The following is a 22,432-nucleotide window of genomic DNA, read 5'->3' as shown; positions in this document are numbered from 1 at the left end:
CAACAAGGACAAAGGTTTTTTTATCTCACTATGCATGCTAACCTTATGTAACATTCCTCACAATTTATTTTAATTGGGATTATGTGACTGTTATTACTATGACATACCCAGGATGCAATAGAGACAAAGGCTTTTTAAATTCATGCTAACCTTGTTCAATTTGTGTATCCATATTCCTCACTATGTATTTTAGTTGTGATAATATGACTGTAAGATATGGCATTGTAATGGAATTTTGAGTTTGACTCCCTGGCCTTGGGATAGTGACCAGCAATTCCCTGGCAGGAATGTCTCACAGTTGTATGGATCAAGCAACATATGGGGAGGTGATAGCCTTTGATCTCTAATAGCAGCATTTTGGTTTCTCTTTGTAAAGTACACTGAACTCTAGGGCAGTGGTCCCCAACCTTTTTGAGGTTGGGGACCGGCGGGGCAACTGCCCACCCGCACATGCCGTGAATGCGCGCCCGCGCATACCGCTGGTCCGCACATGCGTGGCCGAAATTGCGCATACGCGGCACTTTCGCGCACGCACGCAGGCACGAAAGTGCCGCGCATGCGTGATTTTGGCCGCGCATGTGCAATGCGTGGGTGCGGCCCTGATTCCCTCTCCCCCCTCCCGCAGTAAGAAGCTTCCCGGGCCGCAAGCTTGCGGCCTGGGAAGTTTTTTACTGCGGGGGGGGGGGGCGGGGAGAGGGAGCCGTGGCCCGGTGCCATGGCCTTCGCGGCCCGGCACCGGGCCATGGCCCACGGGTTGGGGACCACTGCTCTAGAGGACTGACTGGCTGTTTTGACAAAAATTATCATTGGCTGTATTGGGTTATGACACAGTCTACTGATGTAACAGAACTGATTTTTGCTGTATATTCACTGTCATGTAAGAAGATCATAGTCTGACGAAGGGTGCTTGCACTCGAAAGCTCACGCCCTGAATAAATCTTTGTTGATCTTAAAGGTGCTCCTGGACTCTGATTCTATTGTGCTACTTCAGACCAACACGGCTGCTCATTTGAATCTATTGGCAAGGTAGTAATCTTGCCGTCCTATGTTTTTATATTTACTCTGTTGTGAACCGCCGCAAGCCGACTGGTCCAGTAGGTGGCAGTATAGAAATTTAATAAATACATAAATACATATGACTGGGGAAGGCACTGGCAAGGCCACCCTTTATTGAGTCTGCCATGAAAACGCTAGAGGGTGTCACCCCAAGGGTCAGACATGACCTGGTGCTTGCACAGGGGATACCTTTACCTAAATACATAAATAATAAAAGTTGGTTCTTTTCTCTACCCAAAGGAGTCTCAAAGCGGCTTATAATTACTGCTCGGTCAGAACAGCTCTATCAGGCCTGAGGCGAGCCCTAGGTCACCTAGCTGGCTGCATGTGAGGGAAGAGTGCGGAAACAAACCCAGCTTGCCGGTTTCAAAGTCCGCACTCCTAATCATTACATCAAGCTGGGTCTCCAAAATGTTGTGCCATAATTGTGGAGCGGCCACTGCAAAGGCCCTGTCTTGCCTGCCTCCAACATGAGTTTCTTTGATTGGTGGGAGAGTTGGAGGGCCCCTCTCTGTGCTCTTAATTCTTGGGAATATCCCCCAGTCACATGGCTCACACAGTTGGGCCTCCTATAACAAGCAGGGAAATGTACTCAGCTTCCCCAAGACGCCACCTCAGAATCCTTCAGATGACAAAAACACCACCTGCAATACACAGTGAGAATCTTCCTTGAGTAGGACTAAGCCTCTGTCTCCCGTGCTCTGCCCCAACCCCTAGTGCCACCCACATTCATTCAGTCCCAAGGGCAGCTGGCCTTGCAGAATGATGGAAACGGGATGAAACTATGACATCACCACCACCACCACCACCACCACCACCACCAGGCCCCTGTTCCCAGCATTCCTCCCCCTCTCTTTGACCTGCTGTGTGCCAGGTGGTTCCAGAAGTCAACCGATCCCTCTCAAGTAAGACGAGGTTGGCCACCCCAATCTTCGCAAGGTGATAGATGGTCTGGCATCCCATGCTGCCTCCCCCGATGACCACCACGTCTGCTGAAGAAGGGAGGGGCTGGCTGGGCCCTTTCCCTGGAGGGCTGCTTCCCTTCAAAGTCTGCTGATACGGGACATTCTTTTCTGATGTCTGGCTGGGTGCACTGCTGAAAAACTGGACCTTTTGCCTAGACAATGGGGGCTGGAGAGAATAGGCTTTTCGGAACAAATGCCTCAGGTTGGCCATGGTGACCTAACACTGCAAAGGCAAGAGAGAGAAATCCTTTAAGTCTACAACCCAGTCCAACATACAAAGAACTTATCAGGAAGGTGCAGTCCTGGGTGGGGAAGGATGAGAAACGGCTGGCTAAAAACCTTGCAGGTGCTGAGTCCTTTAACAACCAGGGCTGACACATTTCAAATGTCCCTAATCAATTATAAAAACCAAGGGCATTTTCGCATGCAAGAAATCTAGCCATTCAGCCTCCAAAGGTAGGCAGCATATTCCAGCCCCTCCACATGACATCGGCTACTTCCAGAGACTGGCCAGCAGCCTGCTCGCGGTTTCCTCCATTTTAACTCGTGTCTTCAGGAATCCCAAAAATTGGATTCACCACCCTAAAATGTGAGATCCCCTAGCAAACAACCAGCCTACAACCAGTGGAAAGGAGGTCTGGAGGGTGAAATGCACTCTAGCCTGCTCCGTTTTGTCCTGCCCTCGGCCTCCATTTCCTGCCCACCAAAGGAGGCCGTTTGCCCCCCCCCAGTCATTTAAAACAGCATTAAGTCTCTCCTTAGTTGTTTTTAACTAAGTGCATCCTTGCCCTCCTCTTCAGTTCTCAAACCCGTCCCTTCTTCTCCTCTCATTCCCCCGCATCTGGCTGCTCAGACATTCCACGCCATTCCCCAGTCCCTCCAGACCCCTTCCCTCCCTCCCTCCCTCCCTCCCTCCCTGAGTACCTCTTAAGCCGGGTGCTGCCTGCACGCTGCCCATGTAGCCTCCACACCAAGGCTATGGCTTGCTAAAGTACACATCTTTCCCATATCTGGATTCACTCCCATATCTGGATTGCCAAGTGACATAAGGTTGTGAAAGCTGGGCCTTTTGTATGACTGTCACCTTGTCCATTGCCCCTTGGATGTTGTGGGCAGTCCTAGTTCTCCAGACAAGCAGCCTTGAGAACTAAAGAGCCTAAGCGGAGCCATTTCTCCTGCACAGACTGGGCACCACCCCCTGAGAGGGATTCTACAGGAGCACACCAGCCCGACAGCAAAGATCCTCTGGGAAAGGGGCCACTGGAAGGAGTGCAGCCTGTGCAGTGCCAGGACTCCACCACCTCCACCACTGCCCGCCACTGCCCGCCACTGCCACTGCCACCCCCACCACAGCGGCCAGCAACCTGGTGACCCCACGGGAGGGGCCAAGCGACCCCAAATGGGGTCAGGACTCCAAGGTTGAGAACCATTGTGTTAGAGGCTGTTTAATCTTGGGAATGAGGTTGACAGTAGGTGGTGAAGACCTCGAGTGACTCCAAGTCAGCCTGTCCAGGCTCTCTGAACCAGGCTTCCATGAAACCCTGGGCGGGGGGGGGGGGAGTTGACAGGCCTCAAAGGTGTTCCTGAATGGGGGGAAGTTGATTAACTTATTATATAGTTTTTAAAAATGTATTAAACACTTATCAGGTGATATGACTATATATGGACATGTTAACCCACCCCCTCCCCCAATGACCAATGATGGGCCAGGAGGGAAGGGGAAGGGGAGGAGCCCCTGGAGAGCATCTACACAGAGCTGCTCCCCAACTGTATTCTGCACAATTGCACCACTTCTGGGTTTTTGCAAAACCTGATGGATGTTTCAAGATGTTCTCAACTGTAAAAAGGTTGAGAAAGGCTAGCATGGGCAGTTATGTGTAGGGAAATGCCGCTGTGACAGATGCCACGAGGTCCAGCAGGTTACGAGTGCAGACTTCTAATCTGGCGAGCCAGGTTAGACTCCCCGCTCCCCCACAGGCAGCCAGCTGGGTGACCTTGGGCTAGTCACAGCACTGATAAAGCTGTTCTGACTGAGCAGAAACATTAGGGCTCTCTCAGCCTCATATGAGGGCTCACAGGGTGTCTGTTGTGGGGAGAGGAAAGGGAAGCCTCTTTGAGACTCCTTTGGGGAGAGCAAAGCGGCATAGAAGAACCAACTTCTTCTTCTTCTTCTTCGTAAGGAAAATGGCAGTTGAAGCTGTAGATGCGGACGGAACTGTCTCGCTAGGCTGACCCACTATTCTGGAGGTGGAGGTGGAAGGGCTCCCATAAAGAGGTTCTGTCTAGACCCACTTGTAGGACAAGAGCTTTGGCCCGGCCTCTGTTACAGTCAGCCAGGGCTCGAGGTAGGTTCCCCGGGGAAGCCACGGCCGCTCCTTTGGCCAGCCTAGGCCAACGGTCGGACTGGGCTTGCAGGCAAGGGCTGCCCCAGTGGGGAAACCTGCGCTGATTGGCCCCCCTAATTCCACGGGAGCCCCCGCCCCCCCCCCAGACAACCTTTCTTCTCCAGCCTCCCCGGCGGCCACGTCGGAGCTCTGCCTCGCTGCCCGTCAAGCCTCGCCGCCTCCCCCGGCCGGCCCCGGGCACGGCTGCCCACGCCGCCCTCGGTCGCACCTTCCGAGCTGCCAAATGGGGACCGCCCCGCGGGCCAGCCGCGCCCGGCCCGGCCCCATTCCCCATTCCCCGGCGCCTTTGCGCTGCCCACGGGGAGGCAGGCAGGCGGGCGGGCGGGCAGGCAGGCGGGCGGGCAGGCGGGCGGGCGGCTCCCCCGGCCCCGGGCAGGGCAGCGCCACGACGGGGAGGCCGCGCGGAGGAGCGAGAGCGCCTGGGCCGGCCTGGGCCCGGGAAGGCGCACTCACCCGACGGCGGGGCGAAGTCCCGCGCGCTGCCCTGCCTTGGCGCGCCGTCGCTGGGGCTCAGCCGGGGCCGGGCGAGGAGGAGGCGGCCGCCGGAGCGATGCTGATTGGGGCAGAGCGGAGGGCGGGGCTGGGGCGGAGCGCCGAGAGGGCCGCGGGGGGCGGGGAGGGGGGGAGGGGGCTCTGCCTTCGGGAACGAGCTGAGGCCTCGCAGCCGATCCCCCCCCCCCCCCCTGCGGAGAGGTCCCTCGCAAGGCTGGCAGCTCCGCGCTGGCAGCCCTCGGGGACCCCTTCCCGGCCCCTCTCCCCGCAGGCACTCCAATGACCCCTGGCCGCCTCTAGGATGGGGGGGGGGGGTGAAAACCCTCTTTATTCATCCCTTCCTGGCACGAAGCGGAAGAAATGGAAAGCCCGATTCACACAGAGCTTCGCGGATCCTCCACGTTTTAAAGATGAACACTAACAAACGTCGTATCAAATCACATGTGGACGGCAGGACTGGAACACACGCAAAAAATCGATCCCAAATTTTGGGGCGCCACAGCAGCCCAAAAATGTGGCTCTGAGGGCCAGATCCTCATGAATTTTTAATTTTTACTTTGAAATGAAATACAACCACTTTTCTTCTGTAGACCATGTCTCCAAAATCGGGCATCCACTGCATTGTGGCACAGCAATGGGGCAAAAATGTGTTTGTTGCCCCTAAGAATAGGGCACCCATCAATGTGAGCTGCAGCCTGGTCCCTCCTCTGGAAGCAGAATAGACGAGGCAGCTGGGTCTGCATTTGGGGGGGGGGGAGAGGGCAGGAGTCGTAGAACATCTGTCCACTGAGGTACTGGGCCATGCTGGAGTCAGTCTGGCCAGACCTCTCTCAGGTGGGCTAGACATTTTCTCATGTGGGCAACATAGTCTGCACAACAGCACTCGCACCTGGACGCAGATAAAATTAAGCAACAGGCCTTCCAGATCACCGTGGCAGCTTTTGGCTTTGATGAGGCATGAGGTGAGCACAGATTTGCTGTGACTGTATCCCCTCTTTGTGATGGGCTGCTGGAGTGAAAAACATTTTTTGCATCTTTAAAAACAGCGTCGCGAGAAGCAGCAGGGCCATTAACTACTTGGTTGCGGCTTGTGTGACAAAAAATCTCCGCCGCCCCCCCCCCCCAAATCTCCACAGCAAATGTGACTCATCATGTGTCCCCCTCCCCGAAAACCTGTGTGGAACCCAAGTGCACAGTCACAGTGCAGGGGTGGTGGTGATCATTCATCAGCCATGCAGAAATAATCACAGTTAATCCTGAAACTGGGCAGAAACTGAGATGAGGAGCAACGGCAGCACTTTGGCCAGCCGGAGCTCCTACACCTGAGGGCTGGTGTGCGTGCAGATCCTGGTGAGAGAGGAGGATCAAAGCGAACACCATCTCCTTTCCGGGGCAAAGGGTTTCTCTGTGGTGGGTGGATGTGTTTGTTCAGCCAGTCCTGAAGAGGATAAGGAGATTGACCACACTAGGGAGCCTCTGCAGACAGTTCGGAAAAAGACTCAATGGCGAAGAGCGAGACAGTTCTCGGGGCGTTTGGAGCTCCAGAATAGATTTCAGGCCCTTGCAGAGGAGGTGCAAGGGTCAACAAGGAAAGAGGTCCCAAAACAAAGTCTAAGACAAAGGGAACAGGCCAGGGGGACAGAAGGAAATGGAGTTGAGAAGAAAAAAAAAAAGGAGAGTACTGGTAATTGGAGACTCCCTGCTAAGAGGAATGGATCGCCATGTGGCTGGGCCTGACCCCCTAACCCAAGAGGCGTGTTGCTTGCCAGGGGCGAAAATTAAAGACGTTTCAGAACGGCTGCCCAAACTCCTCAAATCTACGGATCGCTACCCATTTGTGATGGTCCATGTGGGAACGAATGACATGTCCCTGAATACCATCGCTCCTATTAAAAAAGACTATCAAGATCTGGGGAGGAAGCTCAAGCAAATGGGGGCACAAGTGGTATTCTCTTCAATCTTGCCTGTCAAGGGAAGAGGAATGCGGCGGGAGAGGAAGATAATGAAGGGGAATCAGTGGCTGTGTAGTTGGTGCCTGCAGGAGAGATTTGGTTTCTGGGACCATGGGATAGGCTTTCTTCAAGAAGGCCTACTAGCACCTGATGGACTGCACTTATCGAAACTGGGGAAGAATGTGTTTGGCAGGAACCTGGGGAGATTTATCAGGAGAGCTTTAAACTAAAGCCACAAGGGGAAGGAGACAATCAACATAGGGAGTGTATGGAAGGAAAACGATCGGGGGCAGCCCAACTGGCAAGGCCAACTCACAGAGAAGCAAAAGTAAAAGCCCGAAGCATGGGCAATAAAAAGGAAGAACTGGAACTTCTCATGCTGATGGAAAGGTATGAGCTAGTAGGCATCACAGAAACTTGGTAGAATGACTCTCATGACTGGAATGTAATAGTGGATGGATATGAACTGTTCAGAAAAAACAGAATAGATCGAAGAGGTGGAGGAGTGGCACTGTATGTGAGGAAAGGGCTTACCTGTCAGGAAATTCTAGTAAAGGAGAGCATATCTACAGTGGAAAGCATCTGGGTGAAAATAAGCGAGGGGAAAACAAACAGTGTGGTGGTTGGTGTCTGCTACCGACCACCTGACCAACGAGAGGATGTGGATGCTGCACTTTGTGAGCAGCTTGAGAAAATATCCAAGTGGCAGGACCTTGTCATCATGGGTGACTTCAATTTCCCAGATGTGTGCTGGGAAACAAACTCTGCAAAGCGTCCTCAGTCATGCAAGTTTCTGACCTGCCTGGCTGACAATTTCATTTATCAAATGGTAGATGAACCCACAAGAGGTTCAGCCATACTGGACTTAATACTGACCAACAGGCAAGAGTTGGTGGATGAGGTGAAGGAGGTGGGGACGCTAGGGGGAAGTGACCATGTCCTCATAGAATTCCTTTTGAGATGGGGAGCCAAGGAAGCTTGTAGACAGACGCGGATGTTGGATTTTTGTAGGGCAAACTTTAATAAACTCAGAGACATGATGAGTGTCATACCATGGACGAGAATGCTGGAAGGGAAGGGAGCATGTGAAGGGTGGGCACTACTCAAACAAGAGCTATTGCATGCTCAATCAATGACTATCCCAGAAAGACGAAAACACTGCAGGAGCTCTAAGAAGCCTATTTGGATGAACAGAGAACTTCAAGAGGAACTAAGAAAGAAAAGGAAAATGTTCAGGAAATGGAGGGAAGGACAGAGCTCTAAAGAAGAGTACCTACAGGTTACTAGGCACAGTAGATCAATCATCAGAAAGGCCAAAGCTGAGAGGGAGCTAAGATTGGCCAGGGAAGCCCATTGTATCAAGAAAAGATTTTTCAGTTATGTGAGGAGCAAACGTAAAGTAAAGGAGGCAATAGGCCCACTGTTGGGTGCGGATGGACAAACTCTAACGGAGGATGCAGAGAAAGCAGAAAGGCTTAGTGCCTATTTTACATCTGTTTTTTCCCACAGGTCAAAGGGTTTAGGCACATCTAGAGATGGTCGTAGCCAAAGGATAGTGTCTGGGTGGCAGGTTAACATGGATAGAGAGGTTGTCGAGAGGCATTTAGCTGCACTGGATGAGTTCAAGTCCCCTAGTCCAGATGAAATGCACCCAAGAGTACTCAAAGAACTTTCCAGAGAACTTGCACAGCCCTTGTCCATCATCTTTGGAACCTCTTTAAGGACTGGAGATGTCCCGGAGGACTGGAAGAGAGCAAACGTTATTCCGATCTTCAAAAAAGGGAGGAAGGATGACCCGGGAAACTACAGACCAGTGAGTCTGACCTCTGTTGTGGGGAAGATAATGGAGCAGATATTAAAGGGAGCGATCTGCAAACATCTGGAGGACAATTTGGTGACCCAAGGAAGTCAGCATGGATTTGTCTCCAACAGGTCCTGCCAGACCAACCTGCTTTCCTTTTTTGACCAAGTAACAGGTTTGCTGGATCGGGGAAATTCGGTTGATGTCATTTACTTGGATTTTAGTAAAGCTTTTGACAAGGTTCCCCATGATGTTCTGATGGATAAGTTGAAGGACTGCAATCTGGATTTTCAGATAGTTAGTAGTCTAGTAGTCTAGTTGTGAGTATTATCCCACCATGAAGAAAGTGCCAGCTCCGGAGCTCCGGGAGAGGCCAGTCCCGATAGGGAGCCACAACCAGGTCCCTTTGGTAAAGTGGCTGTGGAGCAGGTGTAACTTGCACGAGGAAATTTGCTCTTAGAAGATTCTTTGGTGATGGTAGATGGTCTAGGCTTTTTCCCAGGTACTTCGGTAGCAGGGGAAGAGGCTTTTGGATATGCGGTGAAATATCCTGAACTACACAAAGGTAAGGGTTTTGAGTCAGCAAAGACTCTGGTTGGGAATATCCAGAAGTTTCTCAAGAAACGTTGTTTGTTCATAAGTTGAGAAGGAAGCCTTTCCGATCCGAAGGTAACTATTACTCTTCTGTAAAAGGGGGCACTTGGCAGCCAATTAAGAAGAAGAAGAAGAAGAGTTGGTTCTTATATGCCGCTTTTCCCTACCTGAAGGAGGCTCAAAGCGGCTTACAGTCGTCTTCCCATTCCTCTCCCCACAACAGACACCCTGTGGGGTGGGTGAGGCTGAGAGAACGCTGATATCACTGCCCGGTCAGAACAGTTTTTATTGGTTCCGTGGCGAGCCCAAGGTCACCCAGCTGGTTGCATGTGGGGGAGTGCAGAATCGAACCTGGCATGCCAGATTAGAAGTCTGCACTCCTAACCACTACACCAAACTGGCTCTCTGTAATAAGGTCTGTAATATCGATATCGTTAAGCTTGCAGTCCAAAATCTAGGGAAAAGAGAGATTGATTGATCTTCTAGAGTTCCATTTGTTGTGGTTGAATCTTATATTGCCTATTAGCATGGCCAGCTTCTTTGGTTGGAAGCACCACTAATTGTGCGAGGAGGATCAATTAACAGGCAGGGCGACATGTGTGGGATGGCCTTCACTGTTTTAGAGTTAGTAGAAGGTATCTTGGCAGTATTTGCTTGCAGACCTGTTTCGGTACCACAAGGGGGAGAGGAGAGGAGCTTCTCAGAAAGGGACTTCAAAGTTGTTTTAGCCAAGTCAAGTGTTATGTTGATTTGGTCAAGTTTAGTATAGATGTTTAAGCCTGTCTCCATTACTAGAGAAGTTTGTTTGGCTAGAAGCTTAAAAGTGTTGATGTTGTTCTCGCAGCCAGAATTGGTTTCTTGAGGCAGGAGTTCCTTTGCAGATAAGGAATGTTTAGCAATGGCGTCTTCCACAGTCCGCTGAGGGTTAATTTCCTCTTGTGTTTGCACCTGTCCTTTTTCTAGCACAGCAAACCTATTAGATGTGGGGAGAGTATTTAAAATAGTTTCTGAACTGTTGTCGTTTAAAAAGCATTCCATTCTTAACTGTTTTCCAGCTGTTTTCACTGGCTCAGCAGAAAGGGAGCGTCAGCGTTTTTTAGCTTTCATTGGCATAGACAGACAGCTTAGATAAGATAAACGGCAATTAGTGGAGTAGAGTAAGAAAGGAAAGTAAAATGAGTAGATAAATAAGACTCCACTGATAAAAACTATAGGAAAATAATAAAATAAGACTGGCTTATCTGAGAGCTTTTCAAAGAAGGTATCAGACCACCGCCATCTTAGCCGGAAGCTAAGTTTGTCAACATCCCTCTTCAATTGGGGTGCCCAAAACTGAATACAGTACTCCAAATGAGGCCGAACCAGAGCAGAGTTGTTGTTGTTGTTGTTGTTCTTCCTCTTCTTCTTCTTCTTCTTCTGGGGATTTGCCTTTCTGGTTTGCTGGAATTTTGCTTCTGTGAATTGTTTGCTGTGAATGTTGCTTTCCCTGGGATTGTTTTTATGTACTGCTGATATGTGTGGCAGAGCTGTCTGGCCACGCTAGAGTGATGTGTCTGCCCCCTTCTGCTTCTGGCTGGGTGGGCAAGCATTAGTTGGCTTGTGCTGAAGTGCAGTGTTAGGGCAGAGCATGGTTTCAATGCTGGACGTGTTGTTTTTGTTATTTATTTGGCCACCATCACCCCTGAGATTCTCCACTGTGTGAACTTGGGCCGGTGGGCGCTGGTTCACTGCAGAGATTCTCATAAAAGTCCCCCTTTCTGTGTTTTCTGCCCCCTGCGGTTTTGAGGTAGAGACATGAAACTGGCAGCATAGCTGCAGGAGCCCTTCCTTATAATAACCCTCAATTTTCAAAAAGATTGGGCCAGTGGGACCATATATCCAAAGCTGAGAATATATGGACAGATAAGGGAATCTACTCTATTCCCCATCTTTAAACCGCCCGTGGCGCTGCGGGCGCCGCGGAATAAATAAAGCTGTCAGGGCTTGTGGGGAGGAGTTAGGGCAGGCTCTGTCCGGGATAAAAACTCGGAGGAGCGAATCAGGAGCCGCGAAGCGAGTGTCAATCCTGGACCTCCGAGTGTCAATCCTGGACCAAGGAGGCAATGGGGAGACGCGCAATCCCCCTGAGAGGGGATCTGATCTCGCAGACACGGCGAGCCTGCTCCACCGGCAGGGAGAAACCTTCCCATCAGTTGTCGTCACCGCTGGGGCCCGCCGGAACACCAGCCCAATTCTGCCTTCTGCCTGCGAGGACGCTCCCCCGGCCGGCCGAAGGCTCACGCTCACTCGCTGCCGCTGCCGGGGCCCACCGCCTTCTCCTCGACTTTACCGCCGGGGCCCGCCGCCTTCTCCACGCCAACACGGCGAGGCCGCCCCCGAGCACCCAGAGAGCCCGCCGCCGAGTCGCAGAGCACCCCTGGACATCGCTGCCAATACCCTGAGGCCACCGCCGAGCCACCAACGGGCTGCGCCACAATCCAACATGGCCGCCAACCCGACCTGCCCGCAGATGAGCCCCCGGCCGTCCTCGACCCTCACCCGCCGGTAAGCTGCCTTTACTCTACCTACCCTCGCCTCTGCCTCCCTCTCCCTCTTAGATCCCGCCGCTGCAGATGCGTCCACTCTGCCACCCCTCTCTCTTTCTAATCACTCCTAGCGCCCATTGTATTTTTACTACAATGGGCTTTATTCCTAGTAGGAGGTCAAATGAGGAGGTCAAATAATGGAGGTCAAATGAGGGCATTCTCTTTGGATGCTCCTAGGAATGGACCCTTGGGGCTTCTTTTGAGGAGAGGCTCCTGCAACTATGTTGCAAATATTGTGTCTCTACCTCACCCCCAGGACCCAGAAAAGATGGAAAGGGGAAAATCCTCATTGACTTGAATGGGTTTAAATTGCACTGAATTGATTTGGATGCACCTAAACGGTAATGAGCCGCTTGTGGCGCAGAGTGGTAAGTGTCATGGCCCCGTCTCCAGAGGGTGCCTCTGCACCACTGCCTGAGCTCATTCTGCCAGCTCCCTCGGAGGAAGAAGTGGAGGAGCTGGAGCAAAGCAGCAGGGTGCTGCTTAGAGAGGCCAGTCCCGATAGGGAGCCACAACCAGGTCCCAGCCGGACAAGCACCATGCCCTCTGCACCAGCATTACCTCAGCCTGCAGCAACACCCCTGAACAGCCCAGACTCATCTCCAGAGTGCAGGAGGGAATGCAGGAGGACAACGTTGGCAACACGCAGGCAAAGTGCTCGGCTTAGACTACAGCAACAGGCTAGGTTGGGCTCAGGTGGGGCTCATTCATCGGAGGAAGGCTGAGTGCCAGGTGCAGCCACTTGGTGTGACAGCTCAGCTTGTTCTTAAGCACAGCAGAAGTGCTTCCCAGTGTGGATGCAACCTTGTGCATATGTCCACCCGTTGCCTTGACTGGTTTCCTGCTCCCTGACGCTTCGGCGAAGCTCTGCTTGACTGATTCCCGGCTTGACCCTGCTTCACCCGACTAGACTACGCTTTGATTGAATGCTCCACAGATTGACCTTGGTAAAGATAAACGACAACTCTTTCGGTTCTCCACTAGCAATTCCTGATAAGACCCGGACTGGACTTTTGACTACTCTCTGGTACGCACTTTGAACTTGCTTGACTTTGTAACCGTGCTTGCCCTTGCACTAACCCTGCGTGTGCCAGGCTAGGTCAGCACAGTAAGAAAGCAGACATGCGGTCTGAAAGCTCTGCCCATGAGGCTGGGAGTTCGATCCCAGCAGCCGGCTCAAGGTTGACTCAGCCTTCCATCCTTCCGAGGTCGGTAAAATGAGTACCCAGCTTGCTTGCTGGGGGGTAAACGGTAATGACTGGGGAAGGCACTGGCAAACCACCCCGTATTGAGTCTGCCATGAAAACGCTGGAGGGCGTCACCCCAAGGGTCAGATATGACCCGGTGCTTGCACAGGGGATACCTTTACTTTTACCTTTAAATTGATTTAGACAACTCAGTACTAACTGTGAGTGATTTGGACTAAGCGATTCAGCCTTAATTACCCTCTCCTTGCATAAACCACCGAATACCAGGGCTAGGAGGCAGCCCCAGAGGAAGGCCTATGCCTCTCTACCGTGTTCATTGACCACCTAGGGCAATTGCTTGGTCACGGTGTGAAACAAAATTCTGGACTACAAGGACTGCTCATCTTGAATTATCTTTGGGAAATTATTCCAATAAAAAGGCCACCTGGATTCTTCCACTTTCTAAAAATATTTGATGAGTACCAGGAGAGGTGTCTGCAGGTGCCCATGGACACCAATTTGGAGAGCAATAATTTACAAATTTGCAGCAATAAAATTAATTGGTAAAAAAATCATAGTTAAGCCTACAATCGTAATAACAGAAAAACACACCAAACAGACAACTTTTCCCCAAAACCATTTGTACAGATTATTGTTTTTAATGATTACTTTGCTGGTCTCCATGAGTTTGTTATTCTACATTCACAGATAAGACCATGACAATCTCTGATTTGGATATTTTTGCAGCCTGGTGACATCAGATGCAATTCTTTACGGTGGAAGCTGTGTACGTGAATGTGATTTCCCATTTTAATGCAGTGTTCATAATAATGTAGAACCATGTGGATGGAGGAAGAGGTGGGACAACCTGCCATGACTAAAACTCAGCCTCCAGCCCAGCATGAAACCTCCAGTGCATAAACGGTCATGGTGAGTTTGAGATGATCTAATGCAAAAATCATGAGGATCCATGGGAATCCATGCATTTCAACTACGTTTTTGCCCCATTGCGGAACCACAATGCCATGGACGTGTGATTTTTGTGCTGCTGCCTATAGTCTAACTCTAAGACACGGCCTACGGAATGTAGGTAGTTTTATTTCATTTCAAAGTAAAAATCATATGAATTTATGAGGATCCAACCCTCAGATCCACATTTTTTGGCTCCTGCAGTGTCCCAAAATTTTGGATCCATTTTTTTAGGTCCAACCTATAGTCCTGTCTTCTACATGTGATTGGATACTAGATTTATTAGAGTTCAATTTTAAAAAGTGGAAGATCCATGCGAATTCATGCTTTGGAACTATGTTTTTGCTCCGTGGCATGACCATGAAGGCATGGATCTGTGATTATTTTGGTGTATGCTGTCACTATTGATGGAAGAGACGATATTGAGGTGACAACCAGTCTGATTGGCTGTTTTGGCAAAGAATTATCATATGACTGTATTTGGATGTGTTTACTAATTTAACAGAATTTTTGCTTTATCACTGTCATGATGGTAGTTCATAGTCTGATGAAGAGTGCTTGCACTCAAAAGCTCACGCCTTGAATAAATCTTGGTTGGTGTTAAAGGTGCTACTGGACTCCGATTTTATTATGAGTACTAGCCGCAAAGCCCATTTATAAAAAATAAATTATAAAAAATGGACTTTGAAAGGGGAGAAGGGGGAAGGGGAGAAGGGGAGAAGGGGGAAGGGGAAGGAGAAGGGGGAACCCCCCCCCCTGCAGCATACCTCCTCCGATGTGCATAGGTTTGCAATCAAACCGCCTCAGTGAAATGCACAAGGGCAACGTGAGAGTAGTAGAAGAGCCATTTTTGTTGCACCCCACTGTAGACTATGCAAAGGAGTCTCTAAGTGGATTATAGTTGCGCAAAGAGGCTGAATGGCGCTTGCACAGGGGATACCTTTACCTTTACCTTTACAACGATGAAGGCTAGATATCAAGTTTTTCACAGTCAGAGTAGTTCAGCAGTGGAATAGGCTGCCTAAGGAGGTGATGAGCTCCCCCTCACTGGCGGTCTTCAAGCAAAGGCTGGATACACACTTTTCTTGGATGCTTTAGGATGCTCTGGGCTGATCCTGCGTAGAGCAGGGGGTTGGACTAGATGGCCTGCATGGCCCCTTCCCACTCTGATTCTGGGATCTGGGATGCAGGGTCATAACTTCCCTGAAGTTGAAAGAGAGTGGGAGGAGTGTTAGGGGCATCGCCAGAGCTCAGAGGCGCCGCAGTCACCACAGCAACGGCAGCCAATTGATTGCAAACCAGGCTGTCTGCGTTCGTCTTGTTGGAAGGAGGAGATAATTGGAAGGTCGGTGAGTTTCAAGCGGTCTGTTTGGGCCGTGCTAGCAAGGAGTTGGTCTCGAGCAAGAGCACGATTAGCACAAAAGGAGAAGCTTGATTGCGCCACGTGTGCTCTGGTAGGAGAGACGGGGAGGGGGGGGTCCCTTTGTAGGGAAAAGCCCTTTGCATTTCTGTTTATTGTGGCGGGAGATCTAGGGACGTGACGGCTGCTCAGCAGCCTCTCCATCTCTTTGTGCAGGCCGATCCTCCGAGTAGGTTTCCTGCGACTTAAGTGGCGAAGACGTCGTCCTCAACATATCCAGGAGTGCAGCCCACTGTTGTGTTTGTTAAATCAGTATTAGCCCACTGACTTCTGTAGCAGACTTAGAGGAGGCCAGAGCAAGAATGGTTGTACAGGCGACCTTTGCTTCTGTGCCTTCTGCCTGAGCAATCTGTAGGCACGGCTCAGTTGTACGCCCATCCCCAGGAAACTGGGGCAGGTAAGGAGGGCAAAGAGAGACTCCCCCCTGCCCTTGCTTGTCTTTCAGCCAGAGGGTTGTGATGAGGAGCGTAGGCGGCAGAGCTGAGACTGCAGAGAGCAGAGGAGCTGGGCAGGCTGTCCCCACTTGTTAAAAAAATGTTTCCTCAGGCGCTGTTGTGTGTGAATGCGCACGGCTGGATTTGGTGAATGAGAAGCGGAGCTTTCGTTTTTAAGTAAGGAATTGCTGCAGGTTGAAGGCTGGTCGGGAGAGCTCGTGAATAGGAGGATTGTAGTTCGTAGTCGAGTCTTCAACAACGGTAATGCCGTCGATGCAGGTGGCGCGGCCTCGGCAGTGAAGAGGCGCGGCTGGGCCCGGGAAAGCCTTTTGCCGTGTCTTTCCCGGTCCCAGGGCAAGCGGAGAGGCCCACGGTGGGGGGGCGCTGTTCGGGGCGTGCCAATCAGGGTGCGGCCAGCTGTGCTGTGCTGGCCGCACCCTGATTGGCCCTATTCCTGCTCGGACAGCCGGACTCGCTCCACCCCAGGGCCAGTTTCATAAATATTAAGATATAATTGTACTATTAATTGTACTACTCTGAGCCAGTTTTGGGAGGATGCTATAGATATTTGATTCATCAGCATCATCTTGGCTCTTTGGACTGCAGGTTGAAGCTCACCCTGCCTCAGTGTTATGGGGTAACAAGCAACAGTTCTTTTGCAAAAGTTCAACCTATGATTTGTCCCTCTCTGGTATATACTCTCTTCATTTGCTAGTATTTGCATGCAGTAGCTACATTTTAATCAAAATCTGTATGCATGCAATTTGCTGCAGAAACAAAATTGGGCAGAACGACAGAATGACATTCATGTGTGCAGTCAGATTTTGAACTGCATGGTGTAAGTTTTTGGAATCCCCAGAGAAAATCTGAGACTGTTCTCTAACGGTTCTTATGCTGGCAACAGGGAGGGCATTGTTCAGACATTCACAGTTGCCCGTTTCAGAACCTGGAGGCAAATGATACAACCACACCCAAACTATTCACTTATTGGCTGGGCTGTGCCCAACATGAGCTAGCTATGGGTCCACATCACAGGAGCTTAACTCCTGCAGTTTGGCAATGGAGGGAGGGATCGAAAAGGGAAGATAAACAAGAAGGTGTACCCACCAATCATGTTGGGTTGACTCTGGAGTGGAACAAATGGCTGGGTGTGATTTTACATAAGCATATAACTTCTGCATCTCTGGAGGCCTGCTCATGAGAGATCTGTATGATGCTCACTTCTTGTGCAGGTGTAAGCACCCCTAGGAGATGGCCAGTGGCCCTGTCCAGTTGCCGGCCTAGCTCATGGACCTCCCCCTTGGGGGAAGGGCATGTTGGGCCTCCAGGACATCCCCTCTGGCTGCCAACTGAGAGGGGAGACAATGAGGGGTTACTGCATCCTGCCCTGGCTTTACGCATGTCTAGACAGTCAGCACGCCAACTACCAGTTCTGAACTGCACTGTTTTGCAGGCGTCACAATGTGCTTGTAGCTGGAGAAGCAGTAGGATAGAGAGGCAACTAAAAAGCAATAAGGAAAAAGTCTGTTGGAGTCAAATAGTTTCAAAGAGGAACCATGTTGATCTGATGTAGAACAGCCGGATTCGAGTCTAAGAGCAGCTTGGAGACCCACTAGCATTTCGGGGGTCTGAGCTTTGAAAGTCCTTGCTTGCTTCATCAGATGCTCTGTGGAAGGAGCGTTGATTCTCAAAAGTCCATGCCTGCCAAAATGGGAGTCCAATGTTATTGTGCTGCAGACAAAGACACACATAGCAAATGCTCTTCTGCCAAAAAAGAGCAAATGTTTATTTGTGGCAAAAAACTGTGTGTTAAGGGGAGGGGGGATAAGAAGCTGTCAAGACAATTACATGGTGTTTGTTTGGTGGAGAATTTCCCTGGAAACCCTGCAAATTAATCAACAGGTAACAACGCAGGTGTGTGGTGGAAGCTCAAGCCCCGATTCCCCAGTTCCAGCACTCCTAGAAATTGCAAATGGATTGGGAATGTCCTACAGCTGTGAACTATCCCTCGAGCACCCTCGGCTCTCTAAGTATCTTGCCACCTCCCCTCAATCCCCAGATTAGGGTAGTGCAAAGGAAACAATCACAAATAAATCAAGGAATTTACATATTAATTTTTCTGTTGCGCTTAAAAAACCCTGCTTTTGCATAATCAACTAAGATCTATGTACAATATTCTTGCTGTCATAATAAAAAAACTTCCCTTCTTATTCACAAATATAAATTGCAGCAATAGTTGGGTCATGTAATACAAACAAGACAATCCTTTAGGGGAAAAATTTTTACACCAGTAAACAAGAGTCTCTCCATTCTAGGCCCATACATGATTTTGTCCAGAACTGACCCTGGAGGTTGGGCAGCTGTTTCCATTTTGATGACCGGTGACCCCCCCTGGAGTCCAGGTGTGGCTGGCCCCTCTTTGGCAGCACTCTGTTCCCTCTGGCAAAAGAAGTGACCGGCACACCATCTTGTTTATGAGCAAGCAGTACCATTCTAAGGCTGTGGTCCTGAGCATGCTTGCGTGGGGACAAATCCAGTGGTCCAGACACGGCTGCTGGTGATGCTTGTACACCACCTCTGACATTCAGCCACTTCCCCATGTCTGTCCCTGAGAGCTGATGCAAGCCCCGGTGGAAGACAGGGACCCCCTGCATGCCCCCAGAGCCTCTCCCTGGAAGAGGAAAGGTGTACAGGAGCCTGGGCTGAGGGCCATCCCCACAGGTTCCACCCCCCTGAGATATCTTCTTGGTGGAAGGGCTCTCAAGCCAAACTTGGAAGGAAGACGGGGCTGTGGGTACAGCATCCTTCTCCCAGGTGTAGCACTTCCATTTCTTTCTCTCTGCCCATTGGCTCCAAGACCATCTGGCTGCTGTTCTAGGTCCCAGCCAGAACTCTGATTTCGGTGGCCAAGAGGGGCAGGACTCTGGAGTTTGCATGTATGTCGGCTTGTTGTTCATTACTTCTCAGTGAATCTAGGTGGCTTTCCAGAAGTGCTGGGGAGGGTGCAATCAATTGGAAACACCGGGCACACTTGAATTCCCAGGGGAGCCCTGGCAGTTAAGATGGTGTAAACTGAACAGAATGGGTGAGGGAAGCTCTGCCTTTTTCTTACTGCAGTTCCAGTACAGGCTTTGGCTGCGGCTCATCAGCAGAATTGAAAAAGGCCTGGAAACAAGAGGAGCTGTGCTGAAAATTCCAGGTTTTGCATAAAATATATTTGGCTTCTGTTGTTTCATTGTCCAGTCCCACAAGCCCCTGCAACAATGCTGACAGTTTTGCCAGTCTCTCTCTCTCTCTCTCTCTCTCTGTGTATAAGCAGAGGTCTAAATTTGGAGAATAATGGCTCCAGGGTGGGAGGATGGCTCTGAGGCCACATGCAGATGGTGGTACCTGAAGCAGTGAACTGAACACAGAAACATGACTGCTGTGATATCATCCAACTCCCCCCCCCCCCAGGGCACACATGGCACAAAGTTCTCAGCCCTAAGGAAGGACCCCAGGCTTTCAGGAGGTGGCCTACAGATGGCCACAGAGCCCAAGGAAGCACCTCTGAAGCAGAGCTTCGTGGAAGCTCTCAAATCCCCAACACTTCCAATGCCCAGTGGTGAAAGAAGGGGGAGCATGCCTGTGTGAGTATACAGAATAAGGACATAGACATGGGGAAGAAGACCTTGCAAATGCTCCCTGCATTGTAAGTTGATGCTGAGATTCCAAACAAATGTTGGTATTTCTTGTTCCTCACAACACCAGAGCAGTTCTGAATAATGCTTAAAAAGCATATTGCTAAGGGGTGTGCGTGGAAACTGCAGGGCTGATTGGCCCATGCATTTACTGGGAAATTCCCAATGGGCCACTGTTCTGGAGGGCCACAGTCAACCCACACATTGCGATGTGACCAGAGGTAACTACGAGGGTTCCTGGCTTGCCTCTGACCATCTCTTAAGTTACAGGCAGGATGCTCTGTCTGTGGTTATTAACCACTCACCAGGGACCACAGAACTCAGCTCAGCTTCCCCTGGGATCCATTTTATTCTGCTCTGACAGAACTGGAACCCTTTGCAGAGTTCTACCTGCAGCATAAAGGTGACCACTACCTGGACATCAGTGGGTTGATGAGAGTCTTTTCCCCAAGGATATATGTTTTAAACAAAGAAGCATGAGACAGGCACAATTCCAGGTAAGCTGTGGAAGACAACCATCCAAAGTGAGACTGCCTCCATGAATAAGTGGCAGACAAGATCCACTAAGGACCAGCTCCTATAGTCTACAGGCAGGGAAGAGAGATCCATTTCACCTTTATGAAAAATGTGGAAGTAATTCCTGCCCAAGTCATCTATAGCAGGCACAGAAGGAAGGGAGTTTAGAGGGTCAATGTTATATGGCTCCTCTTTCTCAGATGGCTCCCTGAGGATTAGGTGGTGCTTGAGTGAGAAGAAGCCACATAACTGGCCCTGGCCTGGAATCCTGGATCTTGAACACTTGGACTGGCACCATGACCTGGGACTGTGGTAGAGGTCTGCTCCCACATGAGTTTTGCAATGGCAGCCTTTCCTCTGGAAAACTGACAGTTGCTCTAGAGTGGTCTCAGATGTCTTCCCCGCCTCCCCATCAGGGAAAGAATGGGGCTGTTGTTCACCAGCCAGTGGAGCAGGCAACAGTTCTGCTGAATGCCACAGTACCGTTATTCTAATGCAAAAGTCCCTCTGGACTGCAATAAAAATGGGAAGGTCTTCTGTTCTGTGTCACACTCCTCCCCTCCCCCAGGACCAAGAGGTGCCACCCTACCTATTGCTCCATCCCGTTAATCCCCAGGAGCCCCTCAGAGGGGCTTCCACGTTCTGCAGCAGAGCAGCCACCAAGTCTGCCAGGCCAGTCGAGATGATCTTCTGTGGCAAATGTTATGTACAGTTAGAGCTGATCAGAAACTCCCAAATGTTTCCCAACCCCTTTCCCACTTTCAGCACACGACACTCCACATTGATGTGTGCTCCTTCTCTCTCTCTCTCACACATCAGACTGAAAAGGGTCCTTTGTCTCTGCTCTCAAGGTTGAGCAGGTCTTGCGAAGTCTCAGCAGCTGGCACGGATTGTGCGGCTGGTAGAGTCTCTTCCAGGGCTGGCAAGAGATCCAGTTGTCATTGGATGCCCTCCTCCTCCACATAGGTTGAAGGAAACCAGCCAATCTGCGGTAGGGAAAAAGAGAGGATGAAGACCTGCAAGAGGACAGCCCATGTGCTTTATAGGTCCATATTCTAGACGAGGCTGGCTCCGGTGAAGCCTGATGGGCCGCAGTCTGGAAGATGCACATGAGGCAGGATGACTGCGGAGCCCCAGGAGCCAGGTGGCAAGCGCAAAGCAAGGCAGTGAGGAGCTAGCAATTGCCAAGGAACTAATAGACATTACAGAAACTTGGTAGGATAACACTCGTGATTAGAATATTAGGATTGGGGGGGATACAATTTATTTACAAGGGACAGACAAATAAAGAAGGGGAGGACTAGCACTATATGTTAAGAATATACTTGTGAGGAAATACATGTCTCTGAGCATGAGAGTTCAGCTGAGAGTCTTGGGGTAAAAATAAAAAGAGTGGATAATAATAGTGGTATGATGGTGAGGATCTGCTATAGACCGCCAGGCCAGGCAGAGCACTTGAGTGGGATGTTCCTAGACCAGATTACAAAGTTCTCAGAGAGACAGGGCCTAGTGGTCATGGGAGATTTCAATTACACAGATATCTGTTGGAAGACCAGCTCTGCTAAAAATGAAAAGTCCAATAAGTTCTTGACTTGTCTTGCTGACCTCATTTCCCAGAAAGTGAAAGGGGCAAACTGTCAGAAACCCACTTGTATTTTTGTCATGATTTAGTAGTTTGCCACACTTAGACCCAGCTGATACTCAAGGATGAATTCCTTTTGTAGTTCCCTGAGCACCCCAGATGACCTAACCCCCCAGTCTGTTGGGTCTCCCTCCTTCCCGTCATCTTCTCAACTACATGTCGTGATGTCCTTGACATGGTATTTGTTTTAGGAAGGGGGGTACCTATATGTGTTTACCTGTGAGCTGTATGTTATTTCTAACTATGCTGTAGGTGCAGTAACTTGCTTTGCTCTAATAAACTTTTCTAAAGAAGGTTTGCTTTTCTTGGAGTGAACAAAGAAACACACAGTACCAGGGGGTCTGCTGTTTTAGACTTGATTCTTACCAATAGGGAAGAACTGGTTGACAAGTTGTGGGTGCACTTGGTAGTATCATAGAATCATAGGGCCTTTTCGCACGGGGATCTTTGTTGCAAATTGTTTGCGGAATGAAAAATCGCCATTTAAAATAGTGGAATTCGTCGTTTTGCACACCTGGCTTTGTAGTGGAATCAGTTGCGTTTTTTAGCGTTTCCCACAGGCTTCCGGTCTCGGCAGAAATTGCTAGAAAGGAAGCGCTATTGCCAAGCTCGTCCCGCCCCTGGCCGTCAAGCAGCCAATGGGCAGCCGTTAGCATGCTCCCAAACAGCCCCTTTCCCTTTAAGAAAGGTTTTTTAAAAAAAAAACAGACCCATAGCAACGAATCTAGGTAGAT

General features: G+C 50.3%; 2 protein-coding genes across 10 annotated transcripts in view; both read right to left on the bottom strand.

The window, feature by feature from the left end:
* SARDH (sarcosine dehydrogenase) overlaps positions 1 to 5,015 on the bottom strand; it is a 151,982-nt gene extending 146,967 nt beyond the window's left edge. For 4 of the 7 annotated variants that reach the window (XR_013226036.1, XR_013226037.1, XM_077306762.1 and 1 more), the window contains exons 1-2: positions 4,880 to 5,015; positions 1,917 to 2,244 (exon numbers count right to left, since the gene is read on the bottom strand). Coding sequence is in view for 5 of the 7 variants with exons in the window: in XM_077306762.1 (XP_077162877.1) it covers positions 1,917 to 2,232 (316 nt within the window). In the remaining 2 variants the exon portion in view is untranslated. The other 3 variants (XM_077306763.1, XM_077306765.1, XM_077306764.1) reach the window with 3 other exon arrangements.
* An 8,633-nt stretch (positions 5,016 to 13,648) lies between these two features.
* The window catches only part of VAV2 (vav guanine nucleotide exchange factor 2), a 389,230-nt gene continuing 380,446 nt past the window's right edge, over positions 13,649 to 22,432 (bottom strand). For 2 of the 3 annotated variants that reach the window (XM_077305023.1, XM_077305025.1), the window contains one exon: positions 17,613 to 21,042. In XM_077305023.1, the coding sequence (XP_077161138.1) occupies positions 20,995 to 21,042 (48 nt within the window). In that variant the 3' untranslated portion in view covers positions 17,613 to 20,994. Of the gene's footprint in view, positions 17,562 to 17,612; positions 21,043 to 22,432 lie in introns of those variants that run through there. The other variant, XM_077305020.1, reaches the window with a different exon arrangement.

Source organism: Paroedura picta, chromosome 12 (assembly GCF_049243985.1).
Source record: "Paroedura picta isolate Pp20150507F chromosome 12, Ppicta_v3.0, whole genome shotgun sequence".
Taxonomy (NCBI): domain Eukaryota; kingdom Metazoa; phylum Chordata; class Lepidosauria; order Squamata; family Gekkonidae; genus Paroedura; species Paroedura picta.
The sequence above is the reverse complement of the archived record's forward strand: the minus strand, read 5'-3'. Positions and strand labels throughout refer to the sequence as shown.